At 44.8% G+C, this 21,317-nt stretch overlaps 4 protein-coding genes and 1 long non-coding RNA gene across 5 annotated transcripts; 2 read left to right on the plus strand and 3 right to left on the minus strand.

Moving 5' to 3' along the window:
• Positions 1-297: 297 nt before the first annotated feature.
• On the plus strand, positions 298-833 carry LOC132207479 (histone H3-like). The gene has a single exon (XM_059643132.1). It carries the CDS (start codon positions 298-300, stop codon positions 769-771), a length of 474 nt encoding a protein of 157 aa, XP_059499115.1. The 3' UTR covers positions 772-833.
• A 350-nt stretch (positions 834-1,183) lies between these two features.
• On the minus strand, positions 1,184-1,688 carry LOC132207480 (late histone H2A.2.2-like). Its single transcript, XM_059643133.1, has one exon. The coding sequence runs from the start codon at positions 1,625-1,627 to the stop codon at positions 1,184-1,186; it is 444 nt and encodes a 147-aa protein (XP_059499116.1). The 5' UTR covers positions 1,628-1,688.
• A 947-nt stretch (positions 1,689-2,635) lies between these two features.
• LOC132207481 (uncharacterized) lies at positions 2,636-8,623 on the minus strand. Its single transcript, XM_059643134.1, has 2 exons — positions 8,579-8,623; positions 2,636-3,802 (listed from the first exon to the last, which is right to left on the minus strand). Exon 2 carries the CDS (start codon positions 3,798-3,800, stop codon positions 3,369-3,371), a length of 432 nt encoding a protein of 143 aa, XP_059499117.1. The 5' UTR covers positions 3,801-3,802; positions 8,579-8,623; the 3' UTR covers positions 2,636-3,368.
• A 3,574-nt stretch (positions 8,624-12,197) lies between these two features.
• On the minus strand, positions 12,198-13,396 carry LOC132207490 (uncharacterized). The gene is made up of 2 exons (XR_009443498.1): positions 13,247-13,396; positions 12,198-12,548 (listed from the first exon to the last, which is right to left on the minus strand). It is a non-coding gene; the product is annotated as an uncharacterized LOC132207490 (long non-coding RNA).
• A 4,976-nt stretch (positions 13,397-18,372) lies between these two features.
• LOC132207494 (histone H1-like) lies at positions 18,373-19,713 on the plus strand. Its single transcript, XM_059643187.1, has one exon. It carries the CDS (start codon positions 18,412-18,414, stop codon positions 19,048-19,050), a length of 639 nt encoding a protein of 212 aa, XP_059499170.1. The 5' UTR covers positions 18,373-18,411; the 3' UTR covers positions 19,051-19,713.
• Positions 19,714-21,317: the final 1,604 nt, after the last annotated feature.

Here is a 21,317-nt window from a genome sequence, read left to right on the forward strand (position 1 = left end):
CTGACTGCAAGAAATTTTGTAAAGCACAAGATATAGTCTTAGTTGCAGACGCATGGGACTTTACATTTTATTATTACCTAAGGTCAGGCTGAAATCGGCGGGCGATTTGAAATGAACCAATCAGCCTCTGACAAATATTTTACTGCTTTTTCTGTCCTTCAGTGGCTGTTTCTCAGTGGGTTGAGGGACGGGACTGTATCCAATCCCAGCTCTAGGGCGGGCTCTCCATTCCCTGAGTCGGCAGCGCAGCAGCAGGCTCAGCATTGACAGCAGCAGCTTGTGTGTGTGTTGCAGAGAATGGCCAGAACCAAGCAGACAGCGCGCAAATCCAAAGGAGCGAAAGCTCCCCGCAAGCAGCTGGCGACCAAAGCGGCCCGCAAGAGCGCTCCGGCCACGGGCGGAGTGAAGAAGCCTCATCGCTACAGGCCCGGCACGGTGGCTCTGCGGGAGATCCGCCGCTACCAGAAATCCACCGAGCTGCTGATCCGCAAACTGCCGTTCCAGCGCCTGGTGCGGGAGATCGCTCAGGACTTCAAGACCGACCTGCGCTTCCAGAGCTCGGCCGTGATGGCCCTGCAGGAGGCCAGCGAGGCTTACCTGGTGGGGCTGTTTGAGGACACCAAACTGTGTGCCATCCACGCCAAGCGAGTCACCATCATGCCCAAAGACATCCAGCTGGCCCGGCGGGGAGCGTGCCCGGCCCTGCACATTCACCCCGAGAAAGTCAACGGCTCTTTTCAGAGCCACGAAAGTATCCAGACAGAGCAGTAATCGATAGGCACTCTGACGTCTCGTCAAAGTAAACCGACAGCATGCTATTGATGTCGTGTCTCAATGCCACAGCTGTTACAGAAACTTAGTGCATCTCTCAGACCCGATTATTGCCCTGAGTTGTGAATCAGGTCTATAAATGTCCAGTAATCACACCACAGTTCAAGCGCTGCACCTGACATTTTGCAAATTCCGATTGAAACGCGTGCGCCAATTACTCGCGTCCGGCCGCTGTTCTAGTTTTATTTCGGTTAAGGCGAAAACGAGAGGGATAGTTTTGCCTATTTAGACTCCCGTGTTTGCACATGAAATGAAAATTCTTCAACCAGCAGTGTCAGTCTAGCTGCTTTCACTGATGTTGTGAGTGGCTCTTAAAAGAGCCTTTGGGTTGTCAGGTTAATTAACGGTCTCTTCATTTTTTAGTGGTGCCCCCAGCGGCGGTTTTCTTGGGCAGCAACACGGCCTGGATATTAGGCAGCACCCCGCCCTGAGCGATGGTCACCCCTCCCAGCAGCTTGTTGAGCTCCTCGTCGTTGCGCACGGCCAGCTGGAGGTGCCTGGGGATGATGCGGGTCTTCTTGTTGTCCCGGGCCGCGTTACCGGCCAGCTCGAGGATTTCAGCCGTCAGGTACTCGAGCACCGCAGCCAGATAGACCGGCGCTCCGGCACCCACACGCTCAGCATAGTTACCCCTTCTCAGGAGCCTGTGAATACGGCCCACCGGGAACTGCAGGCCAGCCCGGGACGACCGGGACTTCGCCTTCGAGCGAGCTTTCCCACCACTGCCCTTTCCTCTCCCAGACATTGCCACAATCTGACAGACACTTGCACACAAAATGCTGTAATGCGGCCACATCCCGCCCTCTTATACCTTCGGGAGGAATGGGGCTGCGGCCATTGCTGATTGGGCACATTGTTCAGTATCTCCTAATGTCATTTCAATGCCCAATCAGATATCTGCTTCCCTCACCAATCCGGAGCGGGCCCGGGGAGGAGGCCGGAAAATCCTGGCGCCAAATCATCAACCGCTTTCTTTCAAACTCGGAAAGCCCGCCAATACTTTCAAAACGGGTAGAAGTTTTACAAAAACAATGCGTTCATACTTCAGATAATATACTTCACACCATTTCTGTCTGATTCTCCGGCCTAGTTGAATCCGTCTATTCTTGATCTTGAAGTTTTTTTTGCGACTAAAACTTAAGAATAAGCGGAAGGGGGAAAGAAAAGCCCGCCGAAAGTGATTCTCTTCACAGATTGAGTTTAATTTACATCAGCACCTGGATATAATGATAAAAGTATCACACGTCTGTTTCTTTCGCGTTGAGCGCATTACTGCTTTAAACAATATTTTACAATCGCGCTCCCTATTGCACAAGATCAACAATATTTCCACTTTTGCGATGCCGGTCTGGTTCTGTTCTTCCTTGATCTCGGTTCACTTGAAAATTTTTCCGCCGACAGCAGAAAAGCCTCATTTATAGCTTTCTGCAAAACGGGATAGAACCCGCGGGGAGATTTGAAAATAAAACAAAATTCCTCCGCGTGGAAACGGTAGGAAAATACCGGCTCCAAATCATCAACCGTTTTCTTTCCGATTTGAAAAAGCCCGCCAACGTGGGCAACACAAGGAAGAGGTTTTACAAGGATTTTTGCGTCAATGGTTACGATTTAATTTCCTTTCAGTTAAAAATGTTCACTTCACATAATCTCTCTCTTTGACTCCCTAAGCAACACCGTTTTCAGAAAATATTGTAAAATAGCCCTCACTTATTGTGCTGGATCAGTCTTTCCTGTCGGTCTCGGTTCATTTTGAAAGTCTCTCACCGACAGCAGAAAGCCCCACACACTGCAAACTGAAAAAAATCGGATAAATTTCCTTACAGATTTGGAAATTGAAAAAGGAATCGCACCACATTTTATTAATGAGACTCAAATAAGAGATCAGAATTTTTCGTTCGCATGGGTGAAATCCAGCGTTCATACCTCATTGGGACAAATTGGAAAATCATGTCGGATAGGGGAGTTTTACAAAGAGGATTCAACAGTTTAATTTTCCTTTGAGCTTAATTCACTTTCACATTACAACTGAACGCTGACATATTTATAAAAACTTACACAACTTTTTTTTCGGGTTAAAACTTGAAGTTGCCCTCCCTCATTGTCCTTGAGCAGACAGTTTCACACTGGGGACTGCAATCCTGGTTCTGGCTTTATCTCAGCTCATTTTGAAACCCTCTCACTGACGGCTGAATCCTGAATGTCAGGTATTCTGCAAAATCTGTTCGTGGGACTCGAGCAATTAGTTTTCTTTCCAGGGGGTGAAATTCCTGATCAAAGGGGAAATAATAACTGGAACACATAGGAGTTGCTGAAAAAAAATGACGCAGTGACGATAAATATGCTTTCTGTACAGGGAAGGAAGAGAGACTGGGTAGGAAGGCAAACGAAACTAACGGACAGAGGGTCAGGGACCGCACGTAAATTTTTAGAACGTTTGTGTAAACAAAGATAAAGATTAGACATTAATCATAGAGACCGAGAATCATTTTTGCAAACTTAAAATGGTCCAACTGCTTCATTGAAATTGTGGATAGCTCTTAAAAGAGCCTTTGGGTTTTGGATGTGTTTTTTCTCAGCACAGTGTGGGGTCTCACTTGGAGCTGGTGTACTTGGTCACCGCCTTTGTACCCTCCGACACGGCGTGCTTGGCCAGCTCCCCGGGCAGCAGCAACCGCACGGCGGCCTGGATCTCCCGGGAACTGACGGTGCTGCGCTTGTTGTAATGGGCCAGGCAGGAAGCCTCCCCCCGCAATACGCTCGAAAATATCGTTGACGAACGAGTTCATGATGGTCATGGCCCTGAAGGAGATGCCGGTGTCGGGGTGAACCTGCTTCATCATTTTGTAGATGTCGATGGAATAACTTTCTTTCCTGGCCCTTGTGCTCTTCTCGCCGCCCTTCGCTGGCGCCCTCTTCACCACTTTCTTCGCGCCCTTCTTGGCAACTTGTCCTTTCTCCTCCTCCACCATTGCTGCACTCAATGCCAGACACAGAATAAGGGGAAACGGGCCCGGAGCTCGCTTTTTATTGCCTGAGTGCGTCAGCAATGCTAATGAGGGATGGGGGGAGAAGCCTTGATCGTGATTGGGTAGTTTACAAGATAATAAAGTGTGGAGCTGGAAGAACACAGCAGGACAAGCAGCATCTCAGGAGCACAAAAGCTGACGTTTCGTGCCTAGTCCCTTTACCCTTCAGAAAAGGTGGAGGGTGAGAGCGTTCTGAAATAAATAGGGAGGGGTTGGCGAATCAAAGATGGATACAGGAGAAGGTAGATGGAGAGGACAGGAGAGTTGCAGTGGGATAGAGATCCCCCGAGGTTTGTCTGGATTCTCCAGCATCTGCAGTAACCATTATCTCTGATGCAATTTTAACTTCACTGCGAAGTGTCTTCCAAGGATGCCTACCCTGAAAAAGTCACCATCCTCCCTCCAGAATAAAAGCATGGACACTTTTCTAAATGGGCAGAAAATTAAGAAGTCTTAAGTGCAGAGAGACTTGGGAGTTCTACTCCAGAATTCTCTCAAGGTGAACTTGGTGGTTGAGTCAGTAGTCAGGAAGGCAACTGCAATGTTGTCATTTATTTTGCAAGGACATGGGCCCCATATCTCAGGAAGGATGTGCTGGCCCTGGAGCAGGTTCAGAGGAGGTTCACAAGGATGGTCCCAGGAATGGAAAGTTTAACGTATGAGCAACGTTTGAGGATATTGGGATTGTACTCCTTGGAGTTCAGAAGAATGACAGGGGATTGAATCAAAACTTAGACTACTGGATGGCTGGACAGAGTGGATGTTGGGAAAATGCTTCCATTGGTAGGAGAGACTAGAACCCAAGGGCACAGCCTTCAGGTGAAGTGAAGACCTTTTAAGACCTTTTAGAACACAGAGATCAGGAGAAACGTCTTCAGCCAGAGAATGGTGAATCTATGGAATTCACTGCCACAGAAGGCTGTGGAGGTATTGAGTGCATTTAAGGGTGAGATAGATAGGTTTTTGATTATCAAGGGGATCAATGTCACAGAGAGAAGGCAGGAGAATTGGCTTAAGGATCTTCTCAGCCATGAATGAATGGCAGAACAGACTTGATGGGCCAAATAGCCTGATTTCTGCTCCTATGTTTTATGTTCTTATAGTAATACAGTATGGACATGGGCCCATCAGCCCAAACTGGTTCATGATGACCATGGTGCCCAGTTAGTTCCAGTTGCCCACATTATATCCATCTAAATTGCTCCCATCCATGCACCTGTTCAAATTTTTAAAAAAAATATTGTTATTGTACCTGCCTCAACAACTTTCTCTCGCGGCTGATTCCACATGTGCTGCACTCTCTCTGTGAAGTTGACACCCCTCAGGTCCTTCTTAAATCCTTGCCATCTCACCTGAAACCTATGCCCTCCAGTTTTCAATTCCCCAACCTTGGGCAAAAACAAACACAATATGCATTTATCCTGTCTATGGTCCTCACAATTTTATACAACTGAATAAACTCACACCTCATTCTCCTCCGTTCCAAGAAATAAAGTCCTATCCTGGCCAACATCTCCCTGTCACCCAGGCCCACTAGTCCTGTGTACATCTTCTTTCAACACTTTCTAGTTGGACTATGTTATTTCTACAACAGGGTGACCAAAACTGTACACAATACTCCAAGTGTGGTCTCACCAATAATTTATACAACTGTAACATAATGTCCCAACTCTATACTAAATGCCTCGATCAATGAAGGCCAGCATGCTGAATGCCTTCTTCAGCACCCTGTCCACCTGAGACACTGCTTGAAACAAACTACGTACCTGTACTCCTTGGTCCCTCTGTACCACATCACTGCTCAGGGACCTTGCCGTTTACTGCACAAGGCCTACTTTAGTTTGACATTCCAAAGTGCAACACCTAACACTTATCTGCATTGAATTGCATTTTCCAATCTTTAGCCCACGTCCCCATCTGATCAAGATCCCTCTGTTATTTTTCATAAGCCTCCCCACTATCAATGATACCTCCTAACTTTGTATCATCTGTAAATTTACTCATCAAACTTTGCACATTCACATCCAGATCATTTATGTTAATAACAAATAACAAAGGTCCCAGCACCAATCCCTGTGGCACACCACAAGTCACAGGCCTCCAGTCCGAGAAACAATCTTCAACTGTCACCCTCTGCTTTGGACCATCAAGCCAATTTTGAATCCAATGAGCTAGCTTTCCACGTTCAAGTGAGCCACAACACACTGCAGCGTCCCGGAGTTTCACAAAGCCAAGGAAGAACACTGATAGTGTCTTTAGAAATACAGTTACCCAAAATGCATTGTTCGCGGATGCTACACAACTGATGAGAACAGGAAGACACAGCACATCCAGTGATAGTAGTCACCAGACTATGCACTGAGGGTGTGAAATAACCACCAGGTTACACTATCCCCTAAGAATCATGATAGCCCACGAACTGACAGCTGCTGTTGTGAACGAAGGATCCAACATCCACAATTAGCAGAACCAACGCTATTTACAAGATAGCATGCAAATACCGCCAAATACCTTCCCTAAGGCAAACCGGTAGGAAACTAGCCACCAGGATTCACGGGCATCAACTCGCTGCCAAAAGTCATGACCAACTATCACTCATCTCAATGCACGTGGATGAAGAGGGACACCCATTCGACTGGGACAACGTAGCCATCAGAGGACAAGCCAGCCAAGGACACGCACGAGAATTCAAACTAGAACTCCATTCACAAACATGTCTAGCTGGACACCACACACCAAACACTAAGAAACAAATCTGCAAGGGATTGAACTCCATCTGCCTTTTATCTGCCCAACTCTCCAGTCTATCTATATTCTGCTGTAATCTCTGACAGTCCCCTTCACTATCTGCTACTCCACCAATCTTAGTGTCATCTGCACACTTGTTGGTCAGACCACCTGCACCTTCCTCCCACTCATTTACGTATATCACAAACAACAGTGGTCCCAGCACAGATCCCTGTGGAACACCACTAGTCATAGGTCTCCAATTTGAGAAACTCCCGTCTACTACTACTATTCTCTGCCTCAATGATATGTGATTGTCACTTTCTTCTCTATGGCTGTGAGAGCGTATTTTCTCACTTGTGCCAGTCACATCCTGCCCTGTAAATCTGAGAAACTAATTATTAAGCTATACCTGTCACTATCTGATTTGTGAATGCATGTTTCATTCTCTCCCTGTCAAGTTTCTGTTGTGTGAATGTGCAAGTGAAGTTATTGATCGGTGACTGTCAATTTCAGCTGAATATTGCACTTTCAACATCTGCAGGCTTTCTTTGATGTTCAAATATCTGCTCATCAACATGAATATGCAGCTGTGTGTGTAAGGGGCTGTAAGTGAAACTGTCAGTGTTTATACCATTCTCTGGTTTGAGCAGTGCGGCTGAAGTTTGAGTATGTTCCACAATATTCATTCTATGCTATGGTTTATGTTTTACTCTAATTTTGGTCAGACTGTGGTTTGAATGTGTTGAGTTTAATGTTCACATTTTTGTTACAAGTTCGCTGTACGAATCATTCTTAATTCTAAGTCAAAAACTTGGTATCTGATGAATATATGTTATTTTCTGTCTGTTTTCAGGTCAATATTTAATTTCTTTCTGGTAGATTTATGACTTCATATTCAGCAGTGGGTTCTGCTATTCAGTTTGTGGGGCAAACAAATTCAAAGGCAATATAGGTTTCAAACTAACCTTGTCCTGCTTTGCAATTCCTCCAGTTTGTACAAAAGTGAAAAAAAAACTTCAGTTACCTCTCTCAGTCGAAGACACGGTGAGATATTTGGAGGTACAACGAATCTCTGGTTCAATCTACTACTTGGAGTATTTCATGGGAATTCAGCATGTCAAAAAATTCATACAAATTTTTGATGATTTCACCAACAAATGATACTTAATTTATGACTATGGCCATTACCATATGTTTAAATCTTACAGGGACTGCATTGGAGATTGAAGAACTGAGCTCACTTTTTGTTCTGTTGTCTATTGCATAGAAGGCTATCTCTCTGACCTGAAATCTGAGAGTAGAAATCATGTTTAGTGTTACATGTTCTGGGGCTTGAAGTGTACATGGTCTTCATGGCTGTTAGATGTTGAGGAATGTGTGTTGGAACGGTGCATGTATGTATGTGGAATACATTGTAAATCACTCAGTGGGGGGGGGGGGCGTGTATGTGTGTGCGTGCATGTGCAGTTTATGTTGTGTGCTCTCAGAACCATTCTATGCCTCGCATTTGGAAGTCACATGATTTAAATTGTTCTCTCTGTGCCCAGGACTTCAATTTGTCAAAACAGAGACACAGTGCTGCTCAGTAACCGATAATGTGAATGTTTTCTTGCGTGTCTGTACTCACAGTGCTTCACCTCTGGTTGGTGTAACTATGTAACAGCATGAACTATTGCTTCACCTTGACAGTAACTTTAAAAACATACTTACTAAATGCAGAATTACTGCAGTTCCTCAGTGTCTGTTTCAGATGAAGATTCAGTCTGTGACTTTTCAAAAATGTTGGAAATGACAGTAGGCTACGAATGAAGAAAATTGTTGCAACTGTGGAGGTGTGCATTGGGCAAAGAGAGAAAACAAACGATTTGTATTTTGTTGGTTCTATTTGACTGTTAGCTTGAATGCATATCACTGGAAATTGAGTTCAACGTGTCCTGACTCAAACTGCTCTTTGCCTGCGCAAAGGAACCGTGCTGACAGCGGTAACATACCTGCAGTTTGTGAGAAGCAGCTGCTCACACTTGGCTTTGTGCCAAGGGAATGATACACTGTCTTGCTCCTTCATGTATTTGCCTCGAAGAAAACAGAAGAGAAACATTCTGTAAATCAGCATCATCCAAGCTTGACAACCTCAATCAGAAAAACGTACGTTCCGTTGATAATTATGAGGATGTTTCTTTTCTTCAACTTCAACAGACAATGTAGCAGAGCTCCAAAAGTTTGTAATTTTAAATAAATCTATTGGACTGGAGCACATAATGAGACTTCTGTCTTTTCTTTGAAACCATCAGTTCAAACATAGGTCCGATTCCATTTTACCTTGGAGGATTGCTTTCTTCATATATACATTTCAATCCCAATTGAGTGAAATCCAGAAACTGAACAACAACTGCACAGCTCCATCTGAGATGCTACCCAAAGATGCTGTAACATTGACACAGTTTGTATTACCAGATCCCAACACTAACTGTTGAAAACAACAATGGACACTACTTCAAATGTTATTGCTCAAGAAATATAATCTGTTGTCTCCAATCTATGTCCTTTACAGGATTCTTATACGTCCATCGTCTTGTCTGTGTTTCCACTTTTAATTGTACAATGTGAAACAGTGGCCAAACAAGGAGCATTTGGGCAGGGCCAGCATTGGCATTCACTGCTTTTCCCAATAATTCCAAACAACAGACATCAGTGGGTCATTCCCTAATTCCCTTCTCTCCCACTGTGAGCAAAGCAACTGGGCTGTGGGGAAAAGGGCAGAGAATGTTTCAAGCTGAGGCATTGGCCCTTTGTGGAGCTACAATGGAGCTCTTTCCCAGGGCATTTTAATAACTCCATGCCTCCAGCTCTCTCAGAATTTAATGAGCAATATTAGCGCTGGCCAAGTCTAAGAGACACGGAATGGATGGCAGCTAAGCTGCTTCTCTAGCACTGCTGAATATGACTGACAAGTGGTTAAACAGAATGTGAAATGCTGGACCAGGCTTTTTTCAAAGACACAACGGTACTTTTGAAAAGAGGTTATTCCAAAGCAAAAGGGAGCATCGCACAAACACCGGCTGCAAGAAGATTTGTTCGAGACAGTTTGAAGATTTGCAACAAACATTGAAGGGGACAGTAAATTCTGCAATAACAAACCGATGAACTAATGGGATTAAGACTCATAAAAAAATCTACAGGTCAAACAGGTTCACTAAAATTGATAAGCAATTGATTTCAGTCCATTCAGCGAAAGGATGTTGTCCCATTAGGTGAACAGAGTGAGTTAGGGTTAGGGGTATATATCATCCCGAAGAATGTCGGCCCAGCTCATCATGAAAACAGCAGATAACTAATTGCTACAAGATGGAGTTGTTTCTTTGAAATTATTCACAATATTAAGAAATTGGTTCCAGTTAAAGATTCTTCAGACAGATTTCAATGTAATTCTAAATATATGTATGTAATAAAATACAAATATTACTAAAAGCATGACGTGAAAAGATGCAAATATAGATATGAAAGTTAATTAGTCTCTGAAAGCTTTCCTCTGTCATTAAAGGAATGCCTGGCACATCCTAGAAGAAACAAATGCTCACAATTCATTCGCTAAAAGAGTGCTAAGAGGACGGGTACACGTAAAACTTTACAAGTAACTCACTCTATAATCAAATTATTATCATGAATCTTTTTGCAATTCATAAGAATCAACTCAGCGATAGCAAGACCTGCCAATGCAGCAGTTAGAGATAACACAACGTGGAGCTGGAGGAACACAGCAGGCCTGGCGGCATCAGAGATGGTGGAAAGTTCAAGTTTTGGGTCAGGACTCCTCTTCAGAAGCATCAACTTTCCTGCTACTCTGATACTGCTTGGTCTCCAAGTAGGAACTGTCTTTTTTTATTACAATTCAGACAGTGGGAAAATAAGACAAGTAACAGAATTTAATAGAAACAGGAAATTAATACAATTGACAGCAGAATTCAAGCAGGCCTGATAGGTAAGCAATTCTGGGGCATGACTGAAGGTGTACGGCCAGTAACTTGAAAAGTAAATTAATAGGATGTATGGAAAGATCCCAGGGCCTGGTGATTACATTGCCTGTTAAACATTATGAGATTGTGGTGAACCTTGGCCTGGCTATTGGAGGGCCCATCTTCAATTAGGAGTTTCAAAGGTTTGGTTGTATACAAAGGGGGAAGGGCACAGCGTTCGTGTTGTATTGGATTACTGTAACACAAAATGTATAATACTGTATTCCTTTGTGAGAATCAGAGCGTCATCAACCTCTCCTTTCCAATCTGAGCGAAAGATTAATGGGGTAACTGCATCAACAGGAGGCGGGTGGCTGCGGCTCTCTCCCTGCGTGATCTGGTGACTGGTTGACAAGATACTGCCATGGGCATGAATTCTGCCTGCCCCGAGTGACATCACCAACCCAAGGAAACCTAAACAGACAAATAGAAAGTGGGACATAACACCAGCTCCTCATCGGAGGCTCACTGATGATGTTACCGAGAATGGTGATGAAACGTCTGAAAACTAACCTTCCAGCTCAGTGAGCAAACTCACCTCCAGATATTCCTAACATTTTGTAGAAACTGGCATGCAGAACAGATAAAGAGTACAAATGTTCTCGTGCAAACACAACGGGCTGAACGGCCTGCTTCTGTCCTGTACCAGGTCTATATTTCTGAGGCATTTTCATTTATCCATCTGTTGTATAGTGTATCAGGATAAAGATATCATGTAGAAATGGACAGACAAGCTTATTTTTTCTTTTGAAAAAGCTGGCCCAGTAAGTCAGCGTGGGCTGTTTCCTCTTTTAGGGCTCAATGGTATCACTGAGATACTTAGTTTTACTTCATACTGGGATTTTTAAAAATTATTTATTTGGAGAATTTTATTCTGTATCTGACAGCCCATGCTGCATTCTCCACTTGTCAGGCTTTGGCAGAAAAAGTGCATTTGCATTTCACATTATTTCATTTCTGTGTCTTTGTATGGGACATTATTCATCAAAAAGATAATTTTAGTCCTAAATAAAAACTCAAAGAACTTCAGGTGATGCAAGTCAGAAACAAAAATGGAATTTGCTGGAAATGCAAAGCAGGTCTGGCAGCATGTGAAGAGAAATCATAGTTAACTTTTCAAACACTTCTTCAGTTCTGCGCAAAGGTCACTGGATCTGAAACATTAATTCTGATTTCTCTTCACAGATGCTGCCAGGCCTGCTGAGCTTTTCTAGAAAATTCTGTTTTTGTTTATTATTTCTGCCCTCCTCAGTCACTGATAATATCAAAAGTTTCCTTTCCTTCTATATTTTTACTCAATACCGACTCCATATATCGTCATTTTAACTATGTAACAACTTGATCTGTTGGTATCAGATAAATGGAACTGCAGATGCTGGAGAATCCGAGATAACAAGGTGTGGAGCTGGATGAACACAGCAGGCCAAGCAGCATCGTAGGAGCAGGAAAGCTGACATTTCAGGCCTAATCCCTACATCAAAAACATCAGCTTTCCTGCTCCTATGATGCTGCTTGGCCTGCTGTGTTCATCCAGCTCTACACCTTGTGATCAGTCTGTCTACCTAGATCATAACGTTAAAAATACCCTCACTTAATGTGCATTCAATGTATTTATTGAGAGTATATTTGTGACATAAATTCAATCTATCCTCTTCAAATGCTATGAATGACAATGGGCTGTTAAAGATGCACTTTACTGGAGCTGGCCTAGTTTACACTGACAAGAGAAAAAAGTTACATTTGTATTTCGTTGGTGGCATTTGATCGCTGGTTTGATTGTTTCTTTCTGGAAATTGAGTTCAACGCAAGTCTTACTTCAACCGCGACTGTGGAAAGGACAGTCTCCGCTCTGACACTGGTCACGTACGTGCTGTGAGTAGCAGCAGCTAGTCACACTTGGTGTAGTACCACGGAAATATGACATTGCCTGGGCACATCAGATATTTGCCTGGAGAAAGGCAAAAGAGATTTCTGCTGTAAATCAACATCCACCGAGTTTCAAAATATCAAAAACTCATCAATAGAAAATTTCGTGAATACTCATGATAATTCTTGGTTTTAAAGCCAACAAATCACACAGAAAAGGGCCCAGTTACACAATTGACCTGGGTTCCTCCTCTTTCTTTGAGCAAAATTCTAAAACTATTAATATACAAAAACTAACCAGATCCACGAATGGAATGTTTACACGGTTCAATATCCAGCTCCCAATACAGGAACTATTGAAGGGAAGCACAACAGGCACTATTTCAAATATTTTACTGGAGACTCTTCATCCGGTGACTGCTATATTCTCCTTCGCGGGATCAGCCCATTTGTATTCACTGCTTTATTTTGACACGGTTTAATGCAAACTCGGAACAAACAGCGTGAAACAGCAGCCAAACAATTAATTTCCATCAGTGTTTAGAAGACTAAAAATTTCAAGACTGCCCCCCAGGAGCAGCTTCTTGCCGCTGGGTCTCCCTCAGCAGGCCCACACACAGCCCAAGAAAGGCCTCTCTCTCCCCGCCCCCAGGCCGCTCTCTCCAAGTTCCGGGACCAGTTCCTGCTCCGCTCCGCCTCTTACCAACAGCCCCCGGTTCTACCTGAGCTGAGCCCGAATCAGTGCCGGTCTCGGAGCCCCCCTCTGTGTCCCAGACTCACATCTCGATGCGTTGCTGGAAGGAGCCTGCTGTTCTCTCACTTCCCTGGGCGCTGGCCTCTCCATTGCGGTCTCTTTCAAACAAACCTCTTCCACTCACTGAATAAATGCTCCTCAATGGCAGCTCAACGGAGAGTCTCACGCATGCGCTCCTCTGGTCAGCAATATGAGCATTGGGAGGGTCACGCATGCGCTGCATTCCCCAATGAGTCCCAGCCACAAACATCAGTTGGTTCCTTCCCCAATTCCCTTTGCTCCCAGTTTGAGCAAAGCGAATGGAGGCTGTGGGGGAAATGGCAGAAAATGTTTCAAACTGGGGCATTGGCCCGTTGTGAAGCTCCAATGGAGCTCATTCCCGGGTCATGTTAATGTCTGCCTCCCCCCGGTTTTCTCACAATCTGGTGGGGAAGCGGAGAAGCTGGCAGCCGTTCGGCCCATTTAAAACCACTGTGATATTTCATTCTGCTGGCCTTCGTCCCACATTGACTCTGTCAAGGTCACACACAGAGCGATGGAATAAATGCGACATTATTACGAAGGCAGAATGTAACTGTGGTGCGGAGTCTTGCGGCGCAGCGGTAGTTTCCCTATTCCTGGGTCAGAGGGGCCGTGCTAAAGCCACACCCGGACCAGAGGTGAGGACTCATATCCCTGGGCTCGATGCAAATACCAGTTTGGAGTTGATGACTGATTTTATTCTCAGTCTGCTGCAGACAGAAGCCTTGTGATGAATGTGTTACCGCAACGAATGACCCAGCTGTTTTTTTCTTGTTTGCGCATTCCTGGGACGAAGATGTCTCTGGCTTGTCCCAGCATTTATTGCGCGTCCCTAGTTGCCCCCATTGAGAAGTTGGTGCTGAGCCACCTTCTTAAATAGTTCCGGTCCATGTGCTGCCCACATTGCAGTTCGCAGGTAGTTCCAGGGTCTTGATTGAGAGACAGTGAAGGTACGGGGACATATTTCCAAGTTAGGATGGTGGGTGACTTGGAGGGGAACGTGCCTAGTATCGAGGTCGTGTTCCTCCACATCAGCTGCCCAAGTCCTTTTAAATGGATGTTTTCGTGAGGATGGATGGTGGTCTTTTTGCAGTCTACAAAACTGTCATTTTACAGGGCTATTTAACACGGTTTCTGATACACAGAACAGGCGTACAAATTGTGAAGAAAATCAGCTCGAAAGAAAAAAAAACAAGTCTCTGAAGCTGGAGAACATTTCAAAGTCAGGACAGAAGGAAATACAAATGTATTGATTATGACAGCGAAAAGGAGGAAATGTGTACGCTTGCAGAAGCCTTAAAAAACTAACAGTTAATGTACTGATAAATATGTAAAATGAGAATTGAAATAAAACTATGTTGGCTTACACAAATGTACATCCGTTACAATCAAAAAGAGGGGACTCTATTGTGGGGAATAAAAAATGGCTATCCAACTCTCTACTTTTGTTCTTTGTTCACAAAGGAAGACACACGTAACACACTCGGAATGTTGGTCAAACAGAGTTTAGTGAGAGAGAGAAACTGAATCAAATCAGTACTATTCAGTAAATTGTGTTGGGTAAATTCAAAGGATTGAAGGCTGGGAAATACCAATGCCTGATAATTTATATCCCAGCGCACTTAACACAGTAGCCTTCGAAGTAATGCATGTTTTGCTCGTCATGCACCAAAAAGCTACAGGCTGGCCAATAATTTCCAAAGATTGGAGTGCAGCTAATGTAAGCAACCTATTTGAAAAAGGAGGTAGCGATTGAACTTGGAATTTTAGAGTAGTCAACCTGAATGAAAAGAAATGCAGATAGTTTGGGATAAAACGTCAGGATGAGGCAGAGTCGGCATGGATTTGAAAGGCCTGTTCCTCTGCTGTTCTGTTCTATGTTGCCAGCTTGAAAATTTCCTGGAGTAGAAATGGCAAAGGTGAGGTGTTAATTATAATTAACAAAAGCTTTCTAACCAAATCCCACATAAGACATTAGCATGTTAAAATGTAAAGCATTGAGAATGACTAAATAAAACTAGCTGGATAACAGGAAATGCAGAGGGAATGAATGATCATTTTCTCAATGTCAAGCTGTGACTTGGGGTCATGGCAAGAATCAGTTTTCGGATCAAAGCTCTTCACAATGTATTCACAATGGTTAGATGGGGGAAATAAATGTAATATCTCCAGAATTATTGATGACACAAAAGTGGGTTGAATGGTCAGCTCTCAAAGAGGAAGCATTGATTGTGAAGAAGTCGAGTCAGTGGGCAAATGCATATCAGGCACTGAATAATGTGGATGAATGGAAAGGTATGCACTTTGGAAACAAAATAAAAGGAAGGCAGGCCATTTTCTGAAAGTTGGGAAATGGACACCGTGGAATTTGGAACGACACCCGGGTGCCCACGTAAAGCAATCACTGAAAGTAAGCATGTTCAAGCAGCAGGCAGTGAGGAAGGCAACTGGTATGTGTGTCTTCATGGAGAGAGAATTTGAGTACAAGAGAATGGATAAATTATGACAATTTAACAGGGCATCTGTCAGACAATTCCAAGAATACTGACAGCAGGTTTGGACTCCTTATCTGAGGAAAGATGGTGTTCCTGTGAAGGTAGTTTTTAATGGGAAGATTGCTGGGATGGAAGGCGAGGCTGAATTGGTTGTGACTGTATGCACTGAAACTCAGATGAATGAGGGACTGTCTGAGAAATCTGTAAGACACTGACAGGCCTGAACAATATAAATACAAGAAGAATGCTTCTGATGGTAGGAGTCATATTTTTCAGAGACAGGATAGGCCATTTAGGGCTGAGATGGTGATGATTGTCTTCATTCAGAGAGTGGTGTGCCTGTGGAATTCTCTGCCACAGAAATCAGCCATGCCCAACACATTGTATGATTTCTAAAATGAGCTGGGTACAGGCCTTTTGGACAAAGGGAGTCAAAATAAAATTGGCTGAATGACGAGAGACTAAGAGTGAAGATGGAGGTGATAATGGGAACTGCAGATGCTGGAGAATCCACGTTAATAAAATGTGAGGCTGGATGAACACAGCAGGTCCAGCAGCATCTCAGGAGCACAAAAGCTGATGTTTCAGGCCTGGATGATGGAGGGTTGATTTTCAGACTGGAGGCCTGTCACCTGTGGTGTTCCACAAAGATTGGTTCAGGGTCCTCTTTTGTTTGCCATTTGTATAAATGATTTGAATAAGAATAGAAGGCACGGTCCGCACATTTTGTGGATGATAACAAAGTTGGTAGCATAGACAGGAGTGGAGAAGGTTTCCCAAGATTTCAAAGGAATCTTGATCAAATCAGCCAATGGGCTGTAAAATGGCTGATGGAGTTCAATCTGGATAAATGCACGGTTTTGCATTTTGGTACAACAGTTGGCCTTATATGATTAATGGTTGAGCCTTGGGTAGTGTTGTAGAACCGAGGGATAAAGAATTCTTTGAAGTCTGCATCACATCGCAACAGGATGGTTAAGAAGGTGTTTGGCACGCTTAACTTCGTTACTCAGTCCTTTGAATTTAGGAGGTAGGCCGTCACTTTGAGGTTCGAAGGGGCATTGGTGAGATCACTTCAGGAATAATGCGATCAGTTCTGCTCGGCCAGTTAGAGGAAGGATGTTATCAAGCTGGAGAAATTTGAGAAGAGATTCACTGGTATTTGCAGAGTATGTAAGGCTCGAGTTATAAAGAACGGATGGATAGGGGTCTAGGCCCGAAACGACAGCTTTCCTGCCCCTAAGATGCTGCTTGGCCTGCTTTGCTCATCCAGCTCCGCACCGTGTTTTCATGGATAGGCTGGGACTTTTTTTCACTGTAAAGCAGGATGTTCAGAAGTCACCTTCTCGAAGTTTATAAAATACTGATGGGGTGAGACAGAGTTAATGGTCGTTGACCTTTGCCTGGGATGGAGGGATTAGAAAACCAGGGCGGACATTTTATTGTAACAGGCAAGAGATTTTTTAAAAAAAAGACACGAGAGGCATTTTTTTAACATAGAACACGGAAGAATGTAGAATGAACTTCCTGTTGAATTGGTCTATGTGGCTATAATTACATTAAAACGACATTTGGACAAGTGCGTAAGCATGACAGGTTTGAAAGGAAACAGGTCAGGGACAGGTAGATGGAGCTAATTCAGTTTGGCATTATGCTCGGCATCCACTGATTGGACTGAAGGGTCTGTGTCCTTCTGTCTCTGACTCTGTATGAGAGAAAAAAGAGAGACTGGTCATTGAGTTGGATGATCTGCCATTTTCATGGTGAGTGGGAGCAGAGGTTTGAAGGGCCGATTGGCATTAGCTGGGCCAGTTGCTATTCTTAACATTTCTATGACTGTGATTCCCAGAAACGATGTTGAGTATTGTCACCGGAATGAAAAAAAAACAGACCTGGGTGATCAATGTAACTTCAAACCAGATGATTGGCTCTTGCAGCTGAATCTGCAGCAGAGCGAATCTCCGGCGCACAGACCTCGGAGAGTTTAACAATTAATGAGGAGAAAAATTACAACTAATTCCCTGGGTTCCGGATCAAAGGCTGAAAGGAGGAGAAATTACATCCTTCCACAGGTACATTTGGAGGTATTTCTGGCCTGTGACAGTATGAATGTGAATATGGAGTAAGAAAGACTGTAGATAAAGGGCGGGGGGTCAGTCACACGTAACTGTGTTTGTGTGTCCGCTCGTATCATGACATTTCCGCGTGTCTCTTGTACAAATCAAAAAGATTTTCATTTCAACTCATCCCCCTGCTCCTCCCCTAAACCCCAAAGATAGAATTCAAGGCAATATATTTGTTGATTTCAAGATTTCAGTCTGAAAGTGATGATAATGCCAGCGCTCAGCTCAGAGAGGGCGATCAGTGCAGCAGCAAAATGCGTTTAACTCGACAATGGAGCCGTCAATTCGAGTGAAAACTGTTCTGCCGCAAACCTTCCCATAACAGGGTCAGGAGAGATCGAGCCTGGCTCTCTGGAGAAGCGGAATTGCAGAGGAATTGGAGAGTTTCTGCCGAGAGAGAAACACAGAGAGGCAGCAGGAGCAGGGAGCTGAGGGCAGGTTGTCTCCGCGCCGTCCGCTCGCTGCCTTTAAGTTGCTCAGTGCCGCCACCAGCAGCTTCATTGCTGACCCAGTTCAGTCTGACAGAGAGAGATTCAGCGCAGAGTTCCCGACATGAGCGACAGTGCAGCCGCCGAAACGGCTCCTCCAGCCTCCGCCAGCACCAAACCCAAGCCTCCGAAGAAGAAGAAGGCGGCGGCTCCCAGGAAGAAACCAGCCGGTCCCGGGTTGGGCGAGCGGATTGTGAAGTTTGTCGAGGAGAGCAGCGATCGGAAGGGGATGTCTCTGGTCGCTATGAAGAAGGCGCTGCAGAGAAGCGGGGTCAATGTGGAGAAGCAAAATGCACAGATCAGGATGGCTATCAAGAGGTGTCTGGCGAAAGGCTCCCTGGTTCTGGTGAAGGGCCAGGGCATCTCCGGCTCCTTCAAACTCCCAAAGAATCCAGTCAAGGCAAAAGTGGGAAAGAAGGCGAGACCCGCAGCAGCCGCCAAGAAAGCAGCCGTGAAGAAAACAACGGCCAAGAAGGTGGCAGCCAAGAAATCCCCAGCCAAGAAAGGAACAGGCAAAAAAGCGGCCGGCAAGAAGACAGCAACGCCAAAGAAAGCGGCGAAGAAAGCAGCGCCTAAGAAAAAGACTCCCGTGAAGAAGGTGATAAAGACTAAGCGCCCCAAGGCCGCAAAACCGGCCCCGAAATCGGGGAAAACGAAGGCCAAGCCCAAAGAGAAAGTGACGAAGAAAACAGCAAAGAAATGAAGCAGTCGGTGTAACATGTAACCACCTGAACCCAAAGGCTCTTCTCAGAGCCACCCACATCTCTCAGGAAAGAACTGAGTCTGGATCGAATGATCCCTTAGAATAACATGGTGCAGAGCTGGATGAACATAACAGGCCAAGCAGCATCAGAGGAGCAGGAAAGCTGACGTTTCGGACCCAGATCTTTCTTCCTGCTCGGCCTGCTGTGTTCATCCAGCTCTACACCTTGTTATTTCAGACTGTCCAGCATCTGCAGTTCCGTCTAGATGTCAAATGATCCCTGTCCCGGTTCCGAGTGCAGACAGAGCATAAACTTGAATTGATTCGAGGAACTCAAATATCGCATTTCCGAGAGCGGAGACTGAGACTGGGGAAGGTATCACATGGGGAGGGTCACTGGTGCTGCATCTGGTTATTTCATTCCACAACGTGTAATTCTGCCCAGACACAAATGTTACATAATGCAGTATATGCATCTCATTAACTCTTCCAGGAATGATAATTTGCTTAATTTTGATGACAGGACCTCTGGCGGTTTTAACAGTGTATTCCTTCCATTTACCTTCGAAAGACCTTTCAGGCAGTAATTACAAATTGTGTTCGCAATGCTTACAATCTGGGCGAAATAAACATGTCCCGCAAAGAAAGGGATTTTGCAATTAATCGCTTTGAAGATGTTTAATTCGGCGGGTTTGATAAGATTGATTACCCACGGTTATGCGGCCGGTTGATCAGTTTGCCTGGGCTGTATGAAAGCCCGCGCTTTCCTCCTGCCTGTTGCAGACAGATCAGGCAATGATCCCGTGTCCTGTCCGCGCTCTGGGCCAGCTCGGTTTAAAAAAAAAATGGCGTTAGCAGCGCATGCGCGTTCCTTCCACCTAACGCCAAAAACGCTGGCAGCCGACGAGAGGAGCGCATGCGTGAGCCCCGCCCTCAGCGCTACTATTGAGGAGCATTTTCTCAGTGAGTGGAAGAAGTTTGTTTGAAAGAGACCAACGCCCAGGGAAGCGAGAGAACAGCAGACTCCTTCCAGCAGCGCATCGAGATGTGAGCCTGGGACACAGAGGGGGGCTCCGAGACAGGCATTGATTCGGGCTCAGTTCAGGGAGAACCGGGGGCTGTAGGTAAGAGGCGGAGCGGAGCAAGAACTGGTCCCGGAACTTGGAGAGAGAGAGGCCTTTCTCGGGCTGTGTGTGGGCCTGCTGAGGGAGACACAGCGTCAAGAAGCTGTTGCTGTGGGACAGTCTTGAAATTTTTAGTTTTCTAAACACTGAAAATTCACTGTTTTGGCTGTTGTTTCACGCTATTAGCTGCGAGTTGCGGGGAGGTGGGGGACCTGTAAAGGACGTAGATTGGAGTTAACAGATTATACGTCTCGGGGAAAACATTTGAAGTAGCGGCTGTTGTTTGTTTTCAACGCATTGTTTTGGGGTCTGGTAATGAGCTGTGCAGCATCTTCATGTCGCACCTTAGGTGGAGCTGTGCAATTATTGCTCAGTTTCTGAATCTCACTCAATTGGTATCGAGTTACATATTTTAAAAAATAGTCTTCAGCCAGGGAGCAGCTCGATGTAAGAATGGAATCAGACTTGTGTTTGAATTGATGCCTTTAAAGAAAAGGCAGAACTCTCAGGACACAATGTTGTGGTCCAACAGGTTTATGTAATTCCATTAGCTTTTGGAGTTCTGCTCCTTTTGAGAGGCGAAGTTCAAGAAAAGAAACACCCTAATAACTGTGAACTGAATATACATTAATCTGTTTGATATCAAATTTGGCTGATGTTGTTTTACAGGAGATGTCTCTTCTGTCTTCCTCGAGGCAAATACTCAAAGAAACAAGTTGATGCGATAGTTCCTCGGTACAAAGCCAAGTGTGAGCAGTTACTTCTAATTAACAGCAGGCATGTTACCATGATCAGAATGGAGAATAGCTTTCCCATAGTCAGAGTGGATTGAATCAGACTTATATTGAGCTCAATTTCCAGATACTTGTCGAAGAAAACCAACCAAGTACAACTGAGGAAAGGCAAGTTTCTTTTTTTTGTTTCCATTGTCAATTGACATCATGCTAGTTCTAGTTAATGTCATTCATAGTCCATTAACATTCACATTTTAGACTAAAAACCACAAGACTGTCCCCCAGCAGCTTCTTGCCGCTGTGTCTCCCTCAGCAGGCCCACAGACAGCTCGAGAAAGGCCACTCTCTCTCCAAGTTCCGGGACCAGTTCTTGCTCCGCTCCGCCTCTTACCGACAGTCCCCGGTTCTC

The sequence above is a fragment of the Stegostoma tigrinum genome, chromosome 49, assembly GCF_030684315.1.
Source record: "Stegostoma tigrinum isolate sSteTig4 chromosome 49, sSteTig4.hap1, whole genome shotgun sequence".
NCBI lineage: Eukaryota > Metazoa > Chordata > Chondrichthyes > Orectolobiformes > Stegostomatidae > Stegostoma > Stegostoma tigrinum.

What these genes read in the sequence shown, in the direction of transcription:
- LOC132207481 (XM_059643134.1), bottom strand. Translation starts at nt 3,800, where the DNA reads ATGGTGGAGGAGGAGAAAGGACAAGTTGCCAAGAAGGGCGCGAAGAAA.
- LOC132207494 (XM_059643187.1), top strand. Translation starts at nt 18,412, where the DNA reads ATGAGCGACAGTGCAGCCGCCGAAACGGCTCCTCCAGCCTCCGCCAGC.
- LOC132207479 (XM_059643132.1), top strand. Translation starts at nt 298, where the DNA reads ATGGCCAGAACCAAGCAGACAGCGCGCAAATCCAAAGGAGCGAAAGCT.
- LOC132207480 (XM_059643133.1), bottom strand. Translation starts at nt 1,627, where the DNA reads ATGTGGCCGCATTACAGCATTTTGTGTGCAAGTGTCTGTCAGATTGTG.